Below are 16,557 nucleotides of genomic sequence, written 5' to 3' on the forward strand. Positions count from 1 at the left end.
TTCCATCTGCCTGCTGATAAAGCTGGAGAGTTAGGAGAAGCTCTGATCATGGCTCCTTGCAAGCTGGGGGGTGGGATCTGGAGTTAGTCGGGTGTGTCTTTCACAGATAAGGAGAGTGACACCTGAGAGGTGCCTGAGAGGGGAGTACATGCCTAAGTTCAGAGAGTAATTTCAGGGCCATCTGAGGCTAGAATCTACTCTCCTGATATGTTTAGGATACAAGGGCCCTTTCCAGCGGACCAACCGCCTCCTTGTGAGAGTGAGATAACTAGTCTTTATATTTTCATTTACACGTGGGTGTTCTTTTCCTTTCTGAAGAAGTGCATTTCAAGGTTAAGTGCAGTAGCTCTCAAATAAGTCTAGAACAGTGGTTCTCCACTCTGACTGTATTAGATCATCTGGAAAGCGTATCAAAAATACTAATGTTGGAGCCCCACCCGCAAACCAATTAAATAAGCATTTGTGGGGGTGCAGCAGGGGCCTCATATTCATTTTTAATGCTCCTCAGGTGTTTCTAATATACATTAGGGGCCTCGCAGTCTAATATATACGATCATTCCAGTATACAGTCAGTGGTCTAGAGAGCAGTGCTTCCACAATTCTATTGCATATTTGAATCTCTGGCGATCTTGTTAAAATGCACATTCTGATTCAGGAGGTCAAGTGGTCAAGGTCAACTGGAAAGTCCCTAGTTCTAATAAGCTCCCAGTTGATGTTAATACAACCAATCTCAGGAACACATTTGGGTATTGGCGCCAGAAGGCACCCTGGATTCTGTTCCTCCACTGGTCGGTCCCCAGTTACTCCAGCCTGAGGTCTGGAAGTTACTTCTTTCTTTCACCCTCTCTCCTCATCTACAGCAGCTCTTGGTTACCAGGGCCTATCAATTCCACCCCACTGTTCCCTGCGGCTCCCATCCTTTCTTGATGGATTGGCTCTTTTCCTGTTTCCCCACCACCATTCCCAGCTCTGGCCATGATCTCGGCTAGACGGCCTCCTGATGGGGGGGCTTTCTCATTCCTTCTTGCCTCTGCCCATGCTGTTTTCACTCCACAGAATGCTCTTCCAATCCCTGACCTCTCTTAAAGTAAGAGACTGTAGCATCCCTGGACCACCTCTCTGCTTGCACTCGTCACCACCACGACTGTCTAGGAACAACATGCCCTTCGGGTTCATTTCTGCATTTCCAGGGCCCAGCTCAACGCCTATCGGGCTCTCAATAAATAGTTGCTGAATTTAACAAACAAAACGTCAACTCTGAAAGAGCAAGGCCAAACAAAGACCTCAGCTGCTCTCCTTCTGATCAAAATGGACATTCCTTCGAGGTTATGCATCAGGCTTTAAACACCCCCACCGGGATCCCTGGGTGGCGCAGCGGTTTGGCGCCTGCCTTTGGCCCAGGGCGCGATCCTGGCGACCCGGGATCGAATCCCACGTTGGGCTCCCGGTGCATGGAGCCTGCTTCTCCCTCTGCCTGTGTCTGCCTCTCTCGCTCTCTCTCTCTCTCTCTCTCTCTCTCTCTCTGTGACTATCATAAATAAATAAAGAAAAAAAATATTTAAACGCCCCCCCACTGGGGGAAAAAAAAGCGCCAATCAAATTTAACATAGTACTTCTGTCCGCGTTGGGTGCCTTAACAGGGGCTCAAAGCCGGCGATGGGACCGGAATGAGAGGATGGACGCCGGCGGGAGCGTGGAGGTCTGCTTTCAAACCCGGACTCGTCCCCAGCTAGAGCTCCGGGACAGGGTGGAGACGGCTGGTGGGGAACCTTCCGGGGCGCTGCAGAGGGCCGGCCGGCCGGCAGGGGAGTTGGGGAGCGCGAACCGACTCGGCGTGGAGGAGGCGCCGCAAGCCGCAGCCCTTCAGGATCCGCGTCTCTCCAGCGCCCACAGGGGCAGCGGGCTTGGGGAAGGGGGCGGGGGAGAGGGAGGGCAGGTCCGGAGCCGAGCGGGGGAGGCGGGGGGAGACCGAAGGAAATGAGACAACCTTTTCCTCCCACTGACTCGGGCTCCTCCGGCGTCTGCGGGGCTCCGTGCGGCCGCCCGCGAGCGCTGAGGCCAGCACCCCGCGCCCCGCGCCCGCGCCCGCACCCCGCGCCAGCCCTGGCGGCTCCCCCCGGGATCCCCTCCGAGGCGTCCGAGCCGGCCCGAGCCGCGGGCGCCTCCCCGCCGCCTCCTCCCCTCCGAGGTCGCTCGGGTCCCCCAGCTCGGCCCCGCGCGCCCCGAGCGCAGCCCCCGGAAGTGCGCGCCGCGGCCCCGGCGGCCCCGGAGAAGGTAAGAGGCCCCCGAGAGCGCGCCCCGGGGCGCAGGGGCGCCGGGCATCCGCAGCCGTCCTGGGCCTCCCCCGAGCGCCCCCTCTTCGGAAGCACCCGGAGCACCTCTGACCTGAAGCCGCTGCTTTGTTCCCGACCCCCCGCCCAGGTGTTGCAGGCTGGGCCCCCCGGGAGCTCTGCTTCCCGGCGCTTTCTTTTTTGCCTCCTCTTCCTCCTATTTTCCTTGCTTCCCCCGCTCCCAGCTTCTTTTTGGCTCGATCCCCGAACTCTGAGCTCTCTGCCTCGGCAGCCTGGCTCGGGAGAGCGGGTCCTCCCGGAATCTCGGCGCTTCTGTCCCGCTCCCTCGGGCGCTGGGGCGGAGCGGGCCGGCCCGCCCGGAGACGCGCTCGGACCCTGGGCCTGCCCGGCGCCCACCTGCCCGAACGCGCTGTGGCGCGCCTTAAACTCGCGGAGCTCGCTCCTTTTGGAGGCACCCAGGTCGCCGTGCGCCTTTGGCGACCCCCAGGACCCCGACCTCGGAGCGCACTGGGGAGTGGAAAGGCCGTTGGCGCCCCCTAAAGCCTCAGTGGGACGCTCTGCTGGTGCAGAGGGAGCCGAGTCTCCTGGCCGCTCCGATTGGAAGGGGCGGGGGGGGGGGGGAGCGCGGCGGGGAGGTAAGGAGGATGGCTCCTGGAAGGAGAGGAGGGCCAGCCACAGCGTTCTGGCTTGCCATTTTGTGCGTGTTAACTGCCTAACTTCTCAAATCAAGCCTCTGAGTAGGGACTCCCACCCCCATTTTACAAACGGGCAAAATGAGATACAGAGACGTTAAGTAACGTGTCCAGGGCCACATAGCTGGGAAGCCCCCCCCCCCCCAGCAGGATCCAGGTACCAGCTGGACACATCCCCATGTCCAGCCCTGTAGAGGGTTCCTTAACCCAGAGTGAGCAAAACCCATCATCTCTCGCCAGTTCATACCATGGAGAATCAGGCTTTTTCTGTTTTGAGCAAATGCATCTTAATTCTTTTCAAATTTATTTAGTACCTACTATCTTCACGGTTCAGTAGTAAGCACTGAGGTTTCACCTTTGAACCTCACTCTTTCATCCTCTTCTCATCATCCGGTCTTCCAAAAAATATATATAATTCTGCCCCAGAAAGCTGGCTTGAGTCTCTTTCCGGGAAAGGCAGTTAGGCTCGGCGCCTAAGAGCCCAGGCCCTGGAGCCCGACCACCAGGGTTTGAATCTGGCTGAGGCCTTCCTGTACCTTTCTTCCACTGGAGTTCCTCCTCTGTAGAGTAGGGATGGGAGGATTCAAAGTGGTTCTCAACTGGGGTTTCCATTTTTGCTTCCCAAGTGATATCTGGCAATGTCTGGAAACATTTTTGGCTGTCAGCATGTAAGTGGGGGAGGATGCTATTCATCAGGCGGGCAGAGGCCAGGGCTGCTGCTGAAGAGCCTATAAGGCACAGGGCAGCCCCCCACAGCGACGCATTACCCAGCACAAAATGTCAGTAGTGGTGAGGTGGAGAAACCCTGGTGTAATGTATCAGTTCACGAAGAGTGCTGTTATTCCCAGCTCTCATCCTCTTATCTGCTCCAGTTTGGACGATTATACCAGCCTCTGTCCCTAGATCTCCTCTCATTCCAGTGCCAGAATTCTGTTGTTAAAACCACAGCAGGTCAGGCTACCTACGACATTGTCTTAATACCCTCAGTTGGCCCCCCAGTGCTTACCGAAGGGACGGGAACCTGCGCATGTCTTACAAGCACCAGAGGCGGATCCTGTACACATTAGGGTGTGAGAATCCCTGTCATGCGGAGGAACATCTCACCTCCAGCCGTGGCTCACGTGGCTGTTCATGGTTAGGCCTCGACTTTCCTTCCCGGCCTCCCCTTATTTCACCTCTTGAGGTGGCCGCCACACCACCCAACTTACTGTTTTGGCATTCTAGGTCCTGACTTTTTGCAGTGTACTTCCTCCTCCTTGGCAAATTCCTCATCGTCCTTTGGTTCTTTGAGCCGAGAGCGTACGTGGAGTGTAGCATTCTTCAGTTCCCGCAGCGATTCTGTTGCTCTCTGCTGCCCCAGCTCTGGCCCTCCTCTGCCTCTTTTTTTTCCATCTATCTTCCCTCTAGTGGTTACTGGATAGGGATCCCTTGCTCATCCCCACGCTGGTCTCTGTGTACGCAGAACCTCGCACGCTGCCGTACTCACGGTGGTGGTGAAGCTTGCAGGCTTTGGAGCCAGGCCGCCTGCGTTCAGATCCCAGCTCTGCCACTTATTAACTCTGGGACCTTGAGCAAGTTGACTCGGCCTCTCAAAGCCTCATTGGTAAGATAGGAAGAAATAGTCCGTCTCCTCGGCAGGCTGGAGTAACTAACTGATGGGATAATACCGACTGCCACTCCGTGCCAGGACATGGTTCAAGTTTAGCATTTTATGTTTTAACCTCATTTAATCCTCATAATGACCCTTTAAAGTTTGAACCGATATTGCCCTGTTTTCCCGACAAAGAAACGAGGCAGAGAGAGGCTAAGCAGTTTGCCCAAAGTCACGCAGCTAGTGGGTGGTAGGGCCAGGATTCACACAAACATCTGGACTGTGGTGTGTGCACACACACGCACGTACGCACGCAGGTAGAGGGCTTAGCTCGATCCCCCACATATAGTACGTCTCAGTAAACATGAGCCAGAGTTTGTTGTGTGCATCACTAAAAGCCGAAGGCCATCGCATTTCCCACCTATACCACACCTGTGATCTAAGACTGTGCATGATTTTCACAGCTCCTGTTCTTTTCTTCTCCTCCTTGCCCAGAGCCCAGCCTCAGAGGGACGGTGCATTGGGGTCAATCCTCTGTCACGGGGCTGGGTCAGCACCAGTGAACCTGATACTAAATGGAGCCTTAAGTGGAGTCAGTACCCCTGCCTGGAGGAGAGAGGTGCCGACTTGGGGGCAGGAGCTGACTGATTCCAGCTTGGTCCTTTCCAAGCTCGTGCCCCTTGCAGGGTGCGCCTAGCTTGGTGAAATCCATCAGTGAAAATCAGTGAAATTGATTGGTGAAACCAGTCAGTGAATGTGCGGTGGGTGAGTGAATGCCACCAGCTGGGTCTCCCACCTCACCTTGATCAGATGCAGAGTACCAAGCATTCTCTCCAAGCGTTACAAAGGCTGTTTATATATTACAGGTAAAACTTGCTAAGAGAATGTAATGACCCATATGGGATTTTGGAGAACCAGGTTTGGAACCGGTCACTGACCTCCTATTTGAGTTATGTGTGCTATTGGAGACTAGGTTTACAGGTGATCACTTCACCGAACTTGGAATCTTTTACTTCCCTGAATGCAGCACTGCCTTGGAAAGCTGAGCCCCTTCCTTCCTATTCCCTTGGCCACTTGCTCTGTAGGCCAGATGGCCTTTCACAAATACCTGCACATTTGTGTATTCTGGCTTCATCCACACCTTACCCACACAACTATGGTCCCTGAGTTTGCTTGTTTTGGCGGGTTGTCCCCCAGACTTAAGTGGGATGAGGTTACCTGGTATATGCACAAGGCCTGGTGTTTTGTTAGGGGTCCAAGAAATACTCTAATGAGGTTGCTTTTTTTTAAAATTTTTTCTTTATTTATGATAGTCACACACACACAGAGAGAGAGAGAGAGGCGGAGACACAGGCAGAGGGAGAAGCAGGCTCCATGCAGGGAGCCCGACGTGGGACTTGATCCCTGGTCTCCAGGATCGTGCCCTGGGCCAAAGGCAGGCGCCAAACCGCTGCGCCACCCAGGGATCCCAATGAGGTTGCTTCTGAGGATGGAGCAGGGTGAGAACCTCCCTGCCCAGCAACACATGAGAGACCCCTCAGGTTCCCTGTAGCACTGCCTTCCCCCTCCAGATACCACACTCTTACTGACTCCTGGAGTTATCCCCTCTCTTGGGTGACTGGCTGGCTGATCTGAGAAACAGATTCCCCTGGGTGCTATTGACTGCAGTAAAAGTCAGACCCAAGATCTTTGGGGCATCGCTTGCATTTTCACTGAGGCTTTTAAGGTCTGGTCCAGTAGATAAACTAGGCCAGAGCCAGGTCTTCAGGTCTCTGACGTCACACCTTGGCTGCGATCTTGAGTAGCACCTCTTAACTGACCAGCAGGCAGATTCTTAAGGAAGCTGGTTCCTGCTTGGTGTCTGGTTCTAAAGAAAGATACCTTACCCTGGTTAGGTTCTCCGGGTTGTGTTCCCGGGAAAATCTACTTTCACTGTTTGCCTCTAGGTGAAAATCTGGTGCAGTAAGGAGCATTTGGTTTAGACTAACCTAGTTGGGATCTGTTAGGTTTTTTGGTAACTAAATGGAAATGAGACCGCCAAGGCAAGCGAGGGTCCAAGAACAGATTTTATTGCAGGTACCCTCGGGCGAGGTTCCACGACTCACGGAAGGGAAGAGTGAGTCGGGGAAGTCGCGCCAAGACAAGGTGGCAGGGGGTTTACATAACGTTGTAAGGCAGAACGGTTTCCTATTGGTCGGCTCATATGCAAAGGAAGGATTGCAATCCAACCAGTCAGAGTGACCCTCACTATGCAAAGGAAGGATTGCAATTCGGTCAGTCAAAGGTGACTTCCTCCTCTGGGGTTTGAAGGGCATTGGGTCCGGTTGGGTAAGTCCAAAGGAGAGGTCTAAGGGTCTGCGTCAAGCTGTCAGCAGGTCATTGGTCCATTGGCTTCCCAGGTGGAGGTGGTGACAGGAACCTCAGCCATTTGGGGTATCCGCCATCTTGAGGAGTTTCTCTTCCCGCCTGGCCCCAACAGGATCTTGAAGTGTCAGGGTGGGTTTGGAATACGTGTGGGCTAAGTGACTGGTGCTGGGTGCCAGAGACACGAACACGAAGAGGACGCAGTCCTTATCAGCATGGTTTTAGTCTGTGATGTGTGAGGGACACATGTGTCAAGTGCAGTTAGAGATGCGAGCAGGGAACTGGGGGCTGGAAGGCACCAGCCACCAAGGAGTCAGGAGAGGTTTCAGAGAGAAGAGGATGTTGGAGTTGCATCTTAATGGAGAACTAGGAGCTTGCTGGGTTTGGGACGACTGAGGAGCCTGGGTGTGACCGACGGGAAACTGCGTGTACGTGGTACAAAGCCTGACTTATGGGGAGATATGTGAAGATGGGGACTGGTGATGGGCCTTGGGTGGGGCGTGTGACTAATGTTTCAGCAGTACAGCAGTCTGTTCCTGTTTGTTGGGAGACAATGCAGTGGGCACTTTCCGCTCAGGTGTACTGAGCTCTTTGAATGATGACTCTCGCTCCTGTCTCTACTGGCCTGTCTCCTCCAGGGCATTGGGACCAGAGCCCAGGGGCCGTGGGAGGGACACTGCCTCCAGTAAGTAAAGAAACCACAGTCACAAACAAACCTGCAGTGATGGTAGTGGATTGCTTTGTTTCCTTTCCAAAGCCCTGGCTGATGAATTGTGCGGATGGCCCCTCCTGAGGCTGGGCTTTCGAAACGTTACCTTTAGAGCATCCAAGTCTGAAACAATTGCTAGGTTTCTCTGGACTTAGAGTGGGGTGTGGGGGGTAGGAAGGAGAGGGAGGAGTGGTGGTGGAGTGTTGATCAGCTCTGTTTTGCATAAAATCCAGCATGTGGCCTAGTAGGTCAACTGCCAGGGCTACCACATTGCCTGGGTGCAAAGTGTCTTCACATTTGCATTGCTGTTTGACCCCAAAGCTTTCCGCAGAAGGCTCACCACAGGTGATGGGTACATATGCTTGCTGATTGGACCGTGGATATAGGTGTTTCTGAAGATCATCCCAAGACTTCCCTCATCTACTCACCATTCAGTGGGTCCCTGGCATGGGAAAGACTTAGTTAAGTGATGAATGAAGAAAGCCCTAGCATGAAAGTCACATCCCGACCCTCAAGATGCTCATGCCTGAATGGAAAGATAGACAAGAAAACCAACCAACCCAGCAGTGTGTTAGTGCCATGCCAGAGAAGACGTGGGTACAGAGGCAGCCTCCATCATGGGGTCGGGGAACAGAGCCAGAGGGAAGGATGGTCCCTTCTGAGGAGCATCATCCCCCAGGGAAAGTGCCTAGTCGGCGATTATAATAGTAGCCCGTGGGGTAGGTGCGAGATTGGGTGTTAAGGACTTTACTTGCTTTCATTGCTCCTTACAACCACCTTCTGGGGTGGGTATTGGAGGAGGAATCAGGATCCCAACCACAGCTGTCAGGCAGACCTGGGGTCTGATCAGGCCCCTGGACTCTGAGCCTTTCACCACTGCCCCAGACAGTTTTGGGACAGTCATATTATCATTGAGGATGCTTTTAGGAAATCTAGTTTGCAAGAAGCAAAATCCAGGTATGTAGGGCGTTGAGTTGGGGGTGGGGATGGCTGCATTCTCCTCATTTTTCCTTCTTTCCTCTCCCCTACCTGATGTCCCAGGCCTTACCTTGTTGGGAGCTTGAAGCAGTTGGAAGCTCTCTGCTCTGGGGATCAGCACCTCTGTTCTCCTCCTCTGGCCTCCTCTTTGATCATCCGGGCAGCTTGCACTTTGTCCTCTAAGGAGAGAGGAGGTGGAAATGCTGCTTAGCAGAGAAATAACCATAAACTTATGTGGGAAAGAAGGCTTTTTACAAAACACCTGCTGTAACGGAAGCCTCTCCCCTTTGCCCTGCGCCCTCCTGCCCATGTCATTCGATTGGTCAGTAGCTGCAGGGAGCAGATGTCAGGGGATCTTGTTTCTGCACAGGGATCCCTGATCAAAAGGGCTGCCTAAAGCTGTCTTCCTGTGGGCACCTCCACAAACACAGCTGACTTGTCCTTTTACTCACTCACCTTGTCAGGACAAGACAGGCCACAGTGGCCCATGGGAGGGGGTAGGAAGGGTATCTTACTGGGAGGCACATTCATTATTTTCTCAAAGCTCCTAACCCTTGTGCCACTTGGCTGAGTACCCTCTGATGGCAGCTCCCTTCCCTGCTATGGTGAGATGTGCTGGCAAGCCTGTGGGGAGGCAGAATGAGCACTGGAAGCAGAGTCAGCACTGCCACTTTTCTGCTGTGTGGGCCTGGTCCTTTCCTCTCTCAGCAGGTCAGTTATGTGGAACAGGGATGGCTGGCCTGGAAATTCTCCAGCATCAGACCCTGTTGCATGTCAAAGCCGGGTGCACCAGGAGGATCTTGCAGAAATATGGAGAAAAATGACTTGGACATCTAGAGTCTGGAAAAGGTGCATGTGAAAGGGAAGGGTGTCCCTGGGGACATAGGCTTGTGTGCTCACACTTTGTGGCTTTGGTGTGTCTGCTCAGCTCGAGCTGTTAGTGTGTACTGACACCTTTTGTGCCAGGCGCAGTCCCAGGCCCTGGGGACATGGAGAAGGACAAGACACTCTTTTTGCTCAAGAAGCTCAGCAAGCCAGCATGGACACAGGATGCTCAGAGATAGGAATACAGCATTTTGTTATCCGTCTCCCTCAGTGAAGTAAGTTCTGTGAATGCAAGCCATTTGTTCCGTTGATTCCCGATCACTGGAGGCTACTACGAGCCCAGGCATGTAGCAGGTGCCCCCTCAGTGACTGCTGTGTCGCACTGCAGCTCTGTGTGAGAGGCAATCATTGAGTGTGGGGGGGCAGCCCGAGCAAGTGAGCCCATGCAGGTGTGCCCATGCACGGTGTGGGTAGCAGGTGAATCTGAGAGTACATGTGTCTGGGAGGCTGAGATGGGGGGTCCAGGCCAATGAGAAGGGAAGGACATCACAGGCAGGCAGACCAGGAGGAAGTACCCACAGACCAGTGAGCATGTAGAGGGTGCTCCAAGGAAGCAGAGGAGAGAGTGTGGATGGGGAGGAGGGAGACGACCTGTAAATGGGCAGAGGGATCACACCAGGAAGCGTCCTGCTGAATAAATGCGGATTCTATTCTGTATACACTGGGGAGCTACCACAGAGTTTCCTCTCCTACACAGAGAATGGGCTGGCTCAGTGTTTCATTGTAAAAACAGACCCGTCTGGCTAGAGAGTAGATGTTGGAGAGGAAGAAGCTAGGGCAGGAAGACCAGTTAGGAGACCACTGTGGCTTAAAGAGTGGTAAAAGCCCCAGGTTTGGGGTCAGACAGACCTCCGTCTCACATCCCTGCCCCACAACATCTTTGAGTAGCAGGCTTTTTATTAAGCATCTCTGAGCCTCCGTCTTCTCATCTGAAGACAGGGACTCCCGATTTCTCCCTCATGGAAGGATGGCGCTCAGCACAATGTAGATGAAGTATGTGAAGTGTCTGCTAATGTGATTGATCCATAGTCAGTATGTGACTATAGTGGTGAAAATTCTCTCTAGAGACCTTGGCCTTGGGGGGGTAGGCGGGAATTGGGCACAGGCTCAAGAAATACTTTGGCAATAAAATTGACAGAGTTTGGTGACTGATTGCGCGGGGGAGTAAGGGAAGGGCGGGAGTCTAGGATGACTCTGGGATTTTGTTCTGGGCAACCAGAGGAAAGATAATGAGGCTATTCATTAGGAGACTTAATGGTGAGGAGGAGGAGGTGAAGGAGGTGGAGGAGGAGGGGGGAGAGAAGAGGATGAGGTGGGCAGGGGAGCAGCATTTTCAGGAAAAAATGATGGGCTCAGTTTCAGGCAAAGTGAACCTGAAGCATCTTAGGGATGGCCAGGGAGACATGTCTAGTGGGCAAATGGTTTATAGGTTTGACATTCAGGAAAGAAGTCTTAAAGAAGGTTCTAGGGCAAACTTAACAAGAGGTAATGAAGTCATGGCTCAGTTGCCCAAGGTGAGAGAGTGGATAGGAAGAGGAATTCAATGGCTAATGCTTCCTGAGTGCATCCTGTGTGTCTTACTCCTCTCAACAACCATTGCCAGCGAAGACTGTTATTTTGCCTGTTTTATAAATGACTAAATGGAGGCACAGGGAGTAAGTCACTTGCCTGAGGTCATGTAGCAATAAGTAATAGACCTGGAATATTAGCCCAGACAGTCAGATCCGGACCTGTGCTATCTGTACCAGACTGCTGTCAAGGGTGGGTGGCCTCTAAGTGATGGGAGACAGGGAGGGACTGGGCAGAGAGGTAGGAGGAGGTGGGAGAATGGAACATGGGAGAGGAGAGTGTCTAGAAGGGAGGAATCCATAACATCAAATGTTTTGGAAATCCACTAAGAAAAGAAGTGAAATATCCATGGCTTTGGGATTAGGGAGCTATTGGTGACTTGGTGAGGGGACTCTGAAAGATGAGGTGAGTTAAGGAACAGATGTGAGGTAAGGAGGCAGTGATACCAAGTAGAGGCAATTCTTTCCAGAAGCTTGGCTTTGGAAGTAAAAAGAGAGGTTTTGGGTAGAGGGAGTGTTTCAGAGATGGAAAAACATGTTAACATATACAAAGGGAGGGACAGATCCTGAGTGAGCCCCACTGAATGGCCATAAATGCACTATACACACTGGGAGAAGTATCTCCATGTTCATTTTTCTTTTTCACACAGGTTTTTAATATTTTTTTCCCATGTTCTAGACAGCTTCCATGTGGGTGGTTGGAAATCACTGAAGAAGCCCCTGATAGGTGTTTCAGATCTTTAATTTTGGTTAGGGAGGGTAGAGAAAATGTTTTTCACAAAGCCCTGTGTGAATCATCATGTGTTAAATTCAGATCATATCAGATTCACATATTATACTTTATCTACTGGATTTGTCTTTGAAATATTCTCAAGAGAGCAGAGCGTGCTGGGGCTCCATGTCATGCATAGGGAATTGGCGTCTGCTCTGGAGACACCAGGGTGGTAAGGACGGTGGATGGCACAAAGCCTAGAGAGGAAGGAAGGGGCTCAGCACAGTGTGGGGCTGGGGAGGGGCACCGACTTTGACATGGACATGAGACACGTGATCTTCTGAGCAGAGGGAAAGGAGATGGGGATGAAGGTAAATCTACAGAAGGAGACAGAGTTGCTTGGATCTTATTGGATTTGGAAGATGCAATATAAGGTGATTTGCTGGGGTGAGAACTCTATACTTAGAACAACCCTAGATGATTTGACTATTGCCACTGAAGTTCTTAATAATGGAAAAGGCTGGCATTTCCTTATAAAAGCTTTGTTACTGGGCTTAAAGGGCACAGGTCCAACAGGCCCTAAGAAGATACATTGATCTAGAGCCAAAGACAATCTCTGTATTTTCATAGGATTCTTTCATTGTTCAGACTAGATGGTAGACACCACAGAGGGTTAAAAGCTTGACTTAAACAAAAAATTCAGCTCTGCCTTAGTTCACAGTGCTGACATCCCAGAGGCTCAAGGCTAGAATTAAGGTTTGGCTGCCAACTTCATAAATTTGCCTTGGTTGAAATGGCATCTTTGCTCTTCTTGGATACATCTCAGAGAAATGCACATACCTTCACAGAGGGCCTTTATGGATCGGGCTTCCAGAGAGATACTGTCCAGAATCAGAAAGGCCACACTGGAAATGGCCTTGGGGTATTTTTTCCCCAACTCAGTTGAGTTATGTGCTTGCTCTTGAGCTTCAGATTTCGAGAAAAGTGAAACAGTACATCTTTCAAGAGTCACATTTCAATGTTGAAGTTTCCCTTGGTACTAGAGGACATGGTGTGAGTGATCCAGGGAAGGGTCATTCCAGCCTAACTCCTACCCCACCCTGTTCCACCCAGGTCCCTTACCCTTTGCCTGGATGGCTGTGTTGGACAGACAGGGCACTGTCCCTAAAGAAAGAGGGAAAAAGCTGCAGGAATCTTGCCCATCTTTCCTCAATAGACAAGGAATAGAGGAGGTCCTTTTTCAGGAGGGTACAGTGAGGATACTATATAGTTCAGTGCAAACGTGGACTCAATGATATAATCCTGCATATGGCTTTATTCCAATTCCACAGAATCTGAATTTACTGATATGGGAGGAGGCCATGTACATGTTCCACACTGATTCCAAGAATGAGGGTTTGTATACACGCTCCAAATATCCACAGAGCTATCTATCAGTGGTGCTTTAGCCCATCCAACCTTCTCGGCCATGGGAGTACCTGAAAGATCTGAGAGGCAGTATCCAGCATGTTCAGAAAGTAACAACCTCGATGCCTTAGGTTCCTTCATTTGTTTGTGACTTATTAGTGAAATCATTGTTTTTTTATTTGTCCAATCATTTGCTCATTCAACAAACTGAACAACTACCATGTCCCTGGCTCCAGGCTACATGATGGTAATGTGGTGGTGAATCCAACAGTCTTAGTTGCTACCTTCTCAGAGCTCATAGTTGTTAGGGGACAGACATTCAAGAGATAGAAACACAAAGAAATGCATGATTACAAACTTTGGTAAATCCTGTACTGGGAAAGAACAGGGTGCTTCAGCAGGGAGAGAGAGAAGACAGTTTAGTATGAGGGTGTTTGTTGAATAAGCAAATGATTGGACAAATGAAAAAATATGATTTCACTAAAAAGTCAAATACAAATGAAAGAACCTAAGGCATCGAGGCTGTTACCTTCTGAACATACTGGATACTGCCTCTCTGATCTTTCAGGTACTCCTATGGCCCAGAAGGTTGGATGCTCCAGAAGGAACATGGCCCTGCTGATACCTTTTCTGAACTCCAGAACTGTGAGACAATAAATACCTGTTGTTTTAAGCCATTCAGTGTGTACAGTACTTGGTAATGGCAGCCCTAGCAAAGCAATAGAGGCTGGTGGTCAAAGCATATCAACATTTGTGGCAGACTCCGGTGTTTATCTCCCCCAAAAGGCATTTCTCCCTCCTCCTTGCTGCAGGAGCCCCACTTTGGGTTGAATCATTCACTGAGAAGTCAAGCTTGGTGTGGGTCATGCGATTGATGCACGTCAGTCACGGTGGTCTCTTTGTCATTCCACTTAACATGTGACCCAATTCTGGTCACTAGGTCTCACTAAAGAATTGCTTTGCCCACGAGATAATTCAGTTGTTCTTGGATATCTCCATTCTCTGTCTCCAAAGCCCTATTTAAAATATTCAACGCAGAGACTTTCTCTAGCTGAATCTGTACTGATATTAAATTAATGATCAGTAGGGTTTCTAGACAACCTGATGGAGATGGTAACTGAATTGATCTCTTTGACTACACCTTGTCAGGTTTGTCCTTTCAGAGGCTAACCTTGACCTCTAAGGTTTATTTTTTATTTTTTATTTTTATTATTTTTATTTATTTATTTATTTTTGACCTCTAGGGTTTAAACCTATAGGTTTTCCGTTAGCTGATACTGTCACCTCAATCTGACAAACATCTCCTGGGTATGTGTGTCAGGAGGTGAATCAGACAATATTTTAATCTAGGCACTTAAATTCACGGATTTCCTAATCCATAAGCTAATGCCACACTGTCTTCTCCATATGGTAACGTGCACAAATCATCAGGTTAGAGCTGTAAGTTGTAAGTCTGGGTTTGAGTTTTGCTGCCCGTCCTCTGTCAAACACAGAAGAATAAGCTCACACCTACCAGTTTCTGCAGCTGAAACACACGTCTGGTCCTTGCCGAGCCAGAGGCTAATTGAGAAGTTTAAATGGTAGAATGGGTCTTCACAGGGACAGAAAGAAGGGAGGCTTTCTGTTACTTCATGCCACACCCTGCAAGGAGGGGAGATGACAACATTTGGGAATGGCATAGGCTTTGACACTAGACCCGGGTTCAATCTCAGCTCCACCACGTACCAGCTATGTAACTCTGGGCAAACAACTTAGTATTTCTAAACTTCAGTTTGCAAAATAGGAAATGCAACTTAATATTCTTAAGAATTATGCTTAACACAATGAGGTAATCTATGTAATGCACCTAGCATGGTGCCTTCTGACCAGCAGGTGACCTCGTAGGACATGCACATGATTCTGAGTCACACACACAGAACGTCTAGGGTTTTTTTTTTCCTAGTCCACTGAGCATTAAAGAAACAATGAGGCATGTTCCCATCAAATTGGTCATGCAGTCCTGTCACTTTTGCCTTGGAGCATGTCACCTGGAACCAAGATTCACCAGGATCTTTCATTTAATTCCCTTGAATTAAAGCAATGGCTCCTTACTAGCCTCCCTACCTCCATTCTCTCCACATCCTCCAGTCCAACCTCCAGTGAGCCACCTGGAGTGATAATTCCGGAATTATCATTCCAGGGCAGGGATTGGTAGACTAGAGCTCACAGGCAAATCCAGCCCACTGCTGTTTTTATATATAAAGTTTTGTTGGAATGGAGCCATGCTCACTTGTTTATGTCCTGTCTATGGCTGCTTTTGCACTATGCTGGCAGAGCTGAGTAGTTGTAGCACCTGTAGTTTAGATGACCTGCAAAGCTTAAAATATTTATGCCCTGGTCTTTTACAGAAAATTTTTACTGGACCCTCGGTAACTTGTTTTGGAACACTCCCCTCAGTAATTCACCATTCCTCCAGTGAACTGCCTCCAAGAGAAAGTCTGTGTTGTGTGAGTTGGCCCTTTCCTGTTTTCCTGGCTCACCTTCACTATTGTCCCCCACCTCCTGCCCCGCAACATCTCCAGGCTCCCTTCACCCACAACACCTTTATCCCCTTTCCATATAGAAAATTTCTACCTATTCTTTGATATTTCTTCCCTTATGAAGCCCCCTACGATTGCCCCTTAACCCTTCTCCAAAGGCAATCCTACCTTAGAAATGATATCCCACCAATAAATGGCACGGTACATACACAATTCAACCCATACCACAGCCCAGGAGTTCAGCACTACTTCCTAAGGCCAAGGTGACCGATCCTGCTTCAGGGTATTTTCACCTGTGGTCATCTTTTCTGTCTGCTTTCCCTATGTGCTGCTGTGTCTTGTTACTCATTTATCACATTTCAGATGGTTTCTTGTCCTGACTTCTCAGCTTCTGCACTTGGCAGTGCTCTGCAGGCCATACTCAACTGCATTTGTCCTCCTAGGCTCTCCTTTCCCTACTTTGCCCTCTGCTCATTCATGTACTGGTTCATATAAGGTAAATGTTGAGCTCCTGTTGTATTCCAGGCATGACACTAGGCTCTGAGAATGTAAAGATGAAAAAAAGTGAAACAAGGACAGTTTCTGTTCTCAGGGAGTTCTTGTGAGAGGCCACCCAAGCAAATGGAGTGAAACAATTGCAAAGGGAAGTGTGCATGCAGACTCTGAATACTCTGCTGTCCTCAGCATAGCATCTTCTTTGGCTCCCTGGTGCTGACAGGAAAGAGTCCAAGCTCCCTAGCAGAGCACACCAGGACCTTCAATAGCATCATCTCTTGCTGTTTCTTTCCTTTCACTTTGTTCTCCATTTCTTTTGACACACCTCCTGTTCCCCAGCTATATA

General features: G+C 50.3%; 1 protein-coding gene across 1 annotated transcript in view; it reads left to right on the forward strand.

Annotated features, from left to right (window-relative positions):
* Window positions 1-2,009: 2,009 nt before the first annotated feature.
* The window catches only part of EVA1A (eva-1 homolog A, regulator of programmed cell death), a gene marked incomplete at its 5' end in the record, with an annotated part of 48,895 nt that continues 34,347 nt past the window's right edge, over window positions 2,010-16,557 (forward strand). Inside the window, one exon of the mRNA XM_055312164.1 lies at window positions 2,010-2,274. Within this exon, the coding sequence (XP_055168139.1) occupies window positions 2,010-2,274 (265 nt within the window). The remainder of the gene's footprint in view (window positions 2,275-16,557) is intronic.

The sequence above is a fragment of the Nyctereutes procyonoides genome, unplaced genomic scaffold (genome assembly GCF_905146905.1).
Source record: "Nyctereutes procyonoides isolate TBG_1078 unplaced genomic scaffold, NYPRO_anot_genome, whole genome shotgun sequence".
Classification (NCBI taxonomy): Eukaryota; Metazoa; Chordata; class Mammalia; order Carnivora; family Canidae; genus Nyctereutes; species Nyctereutes procyonoides.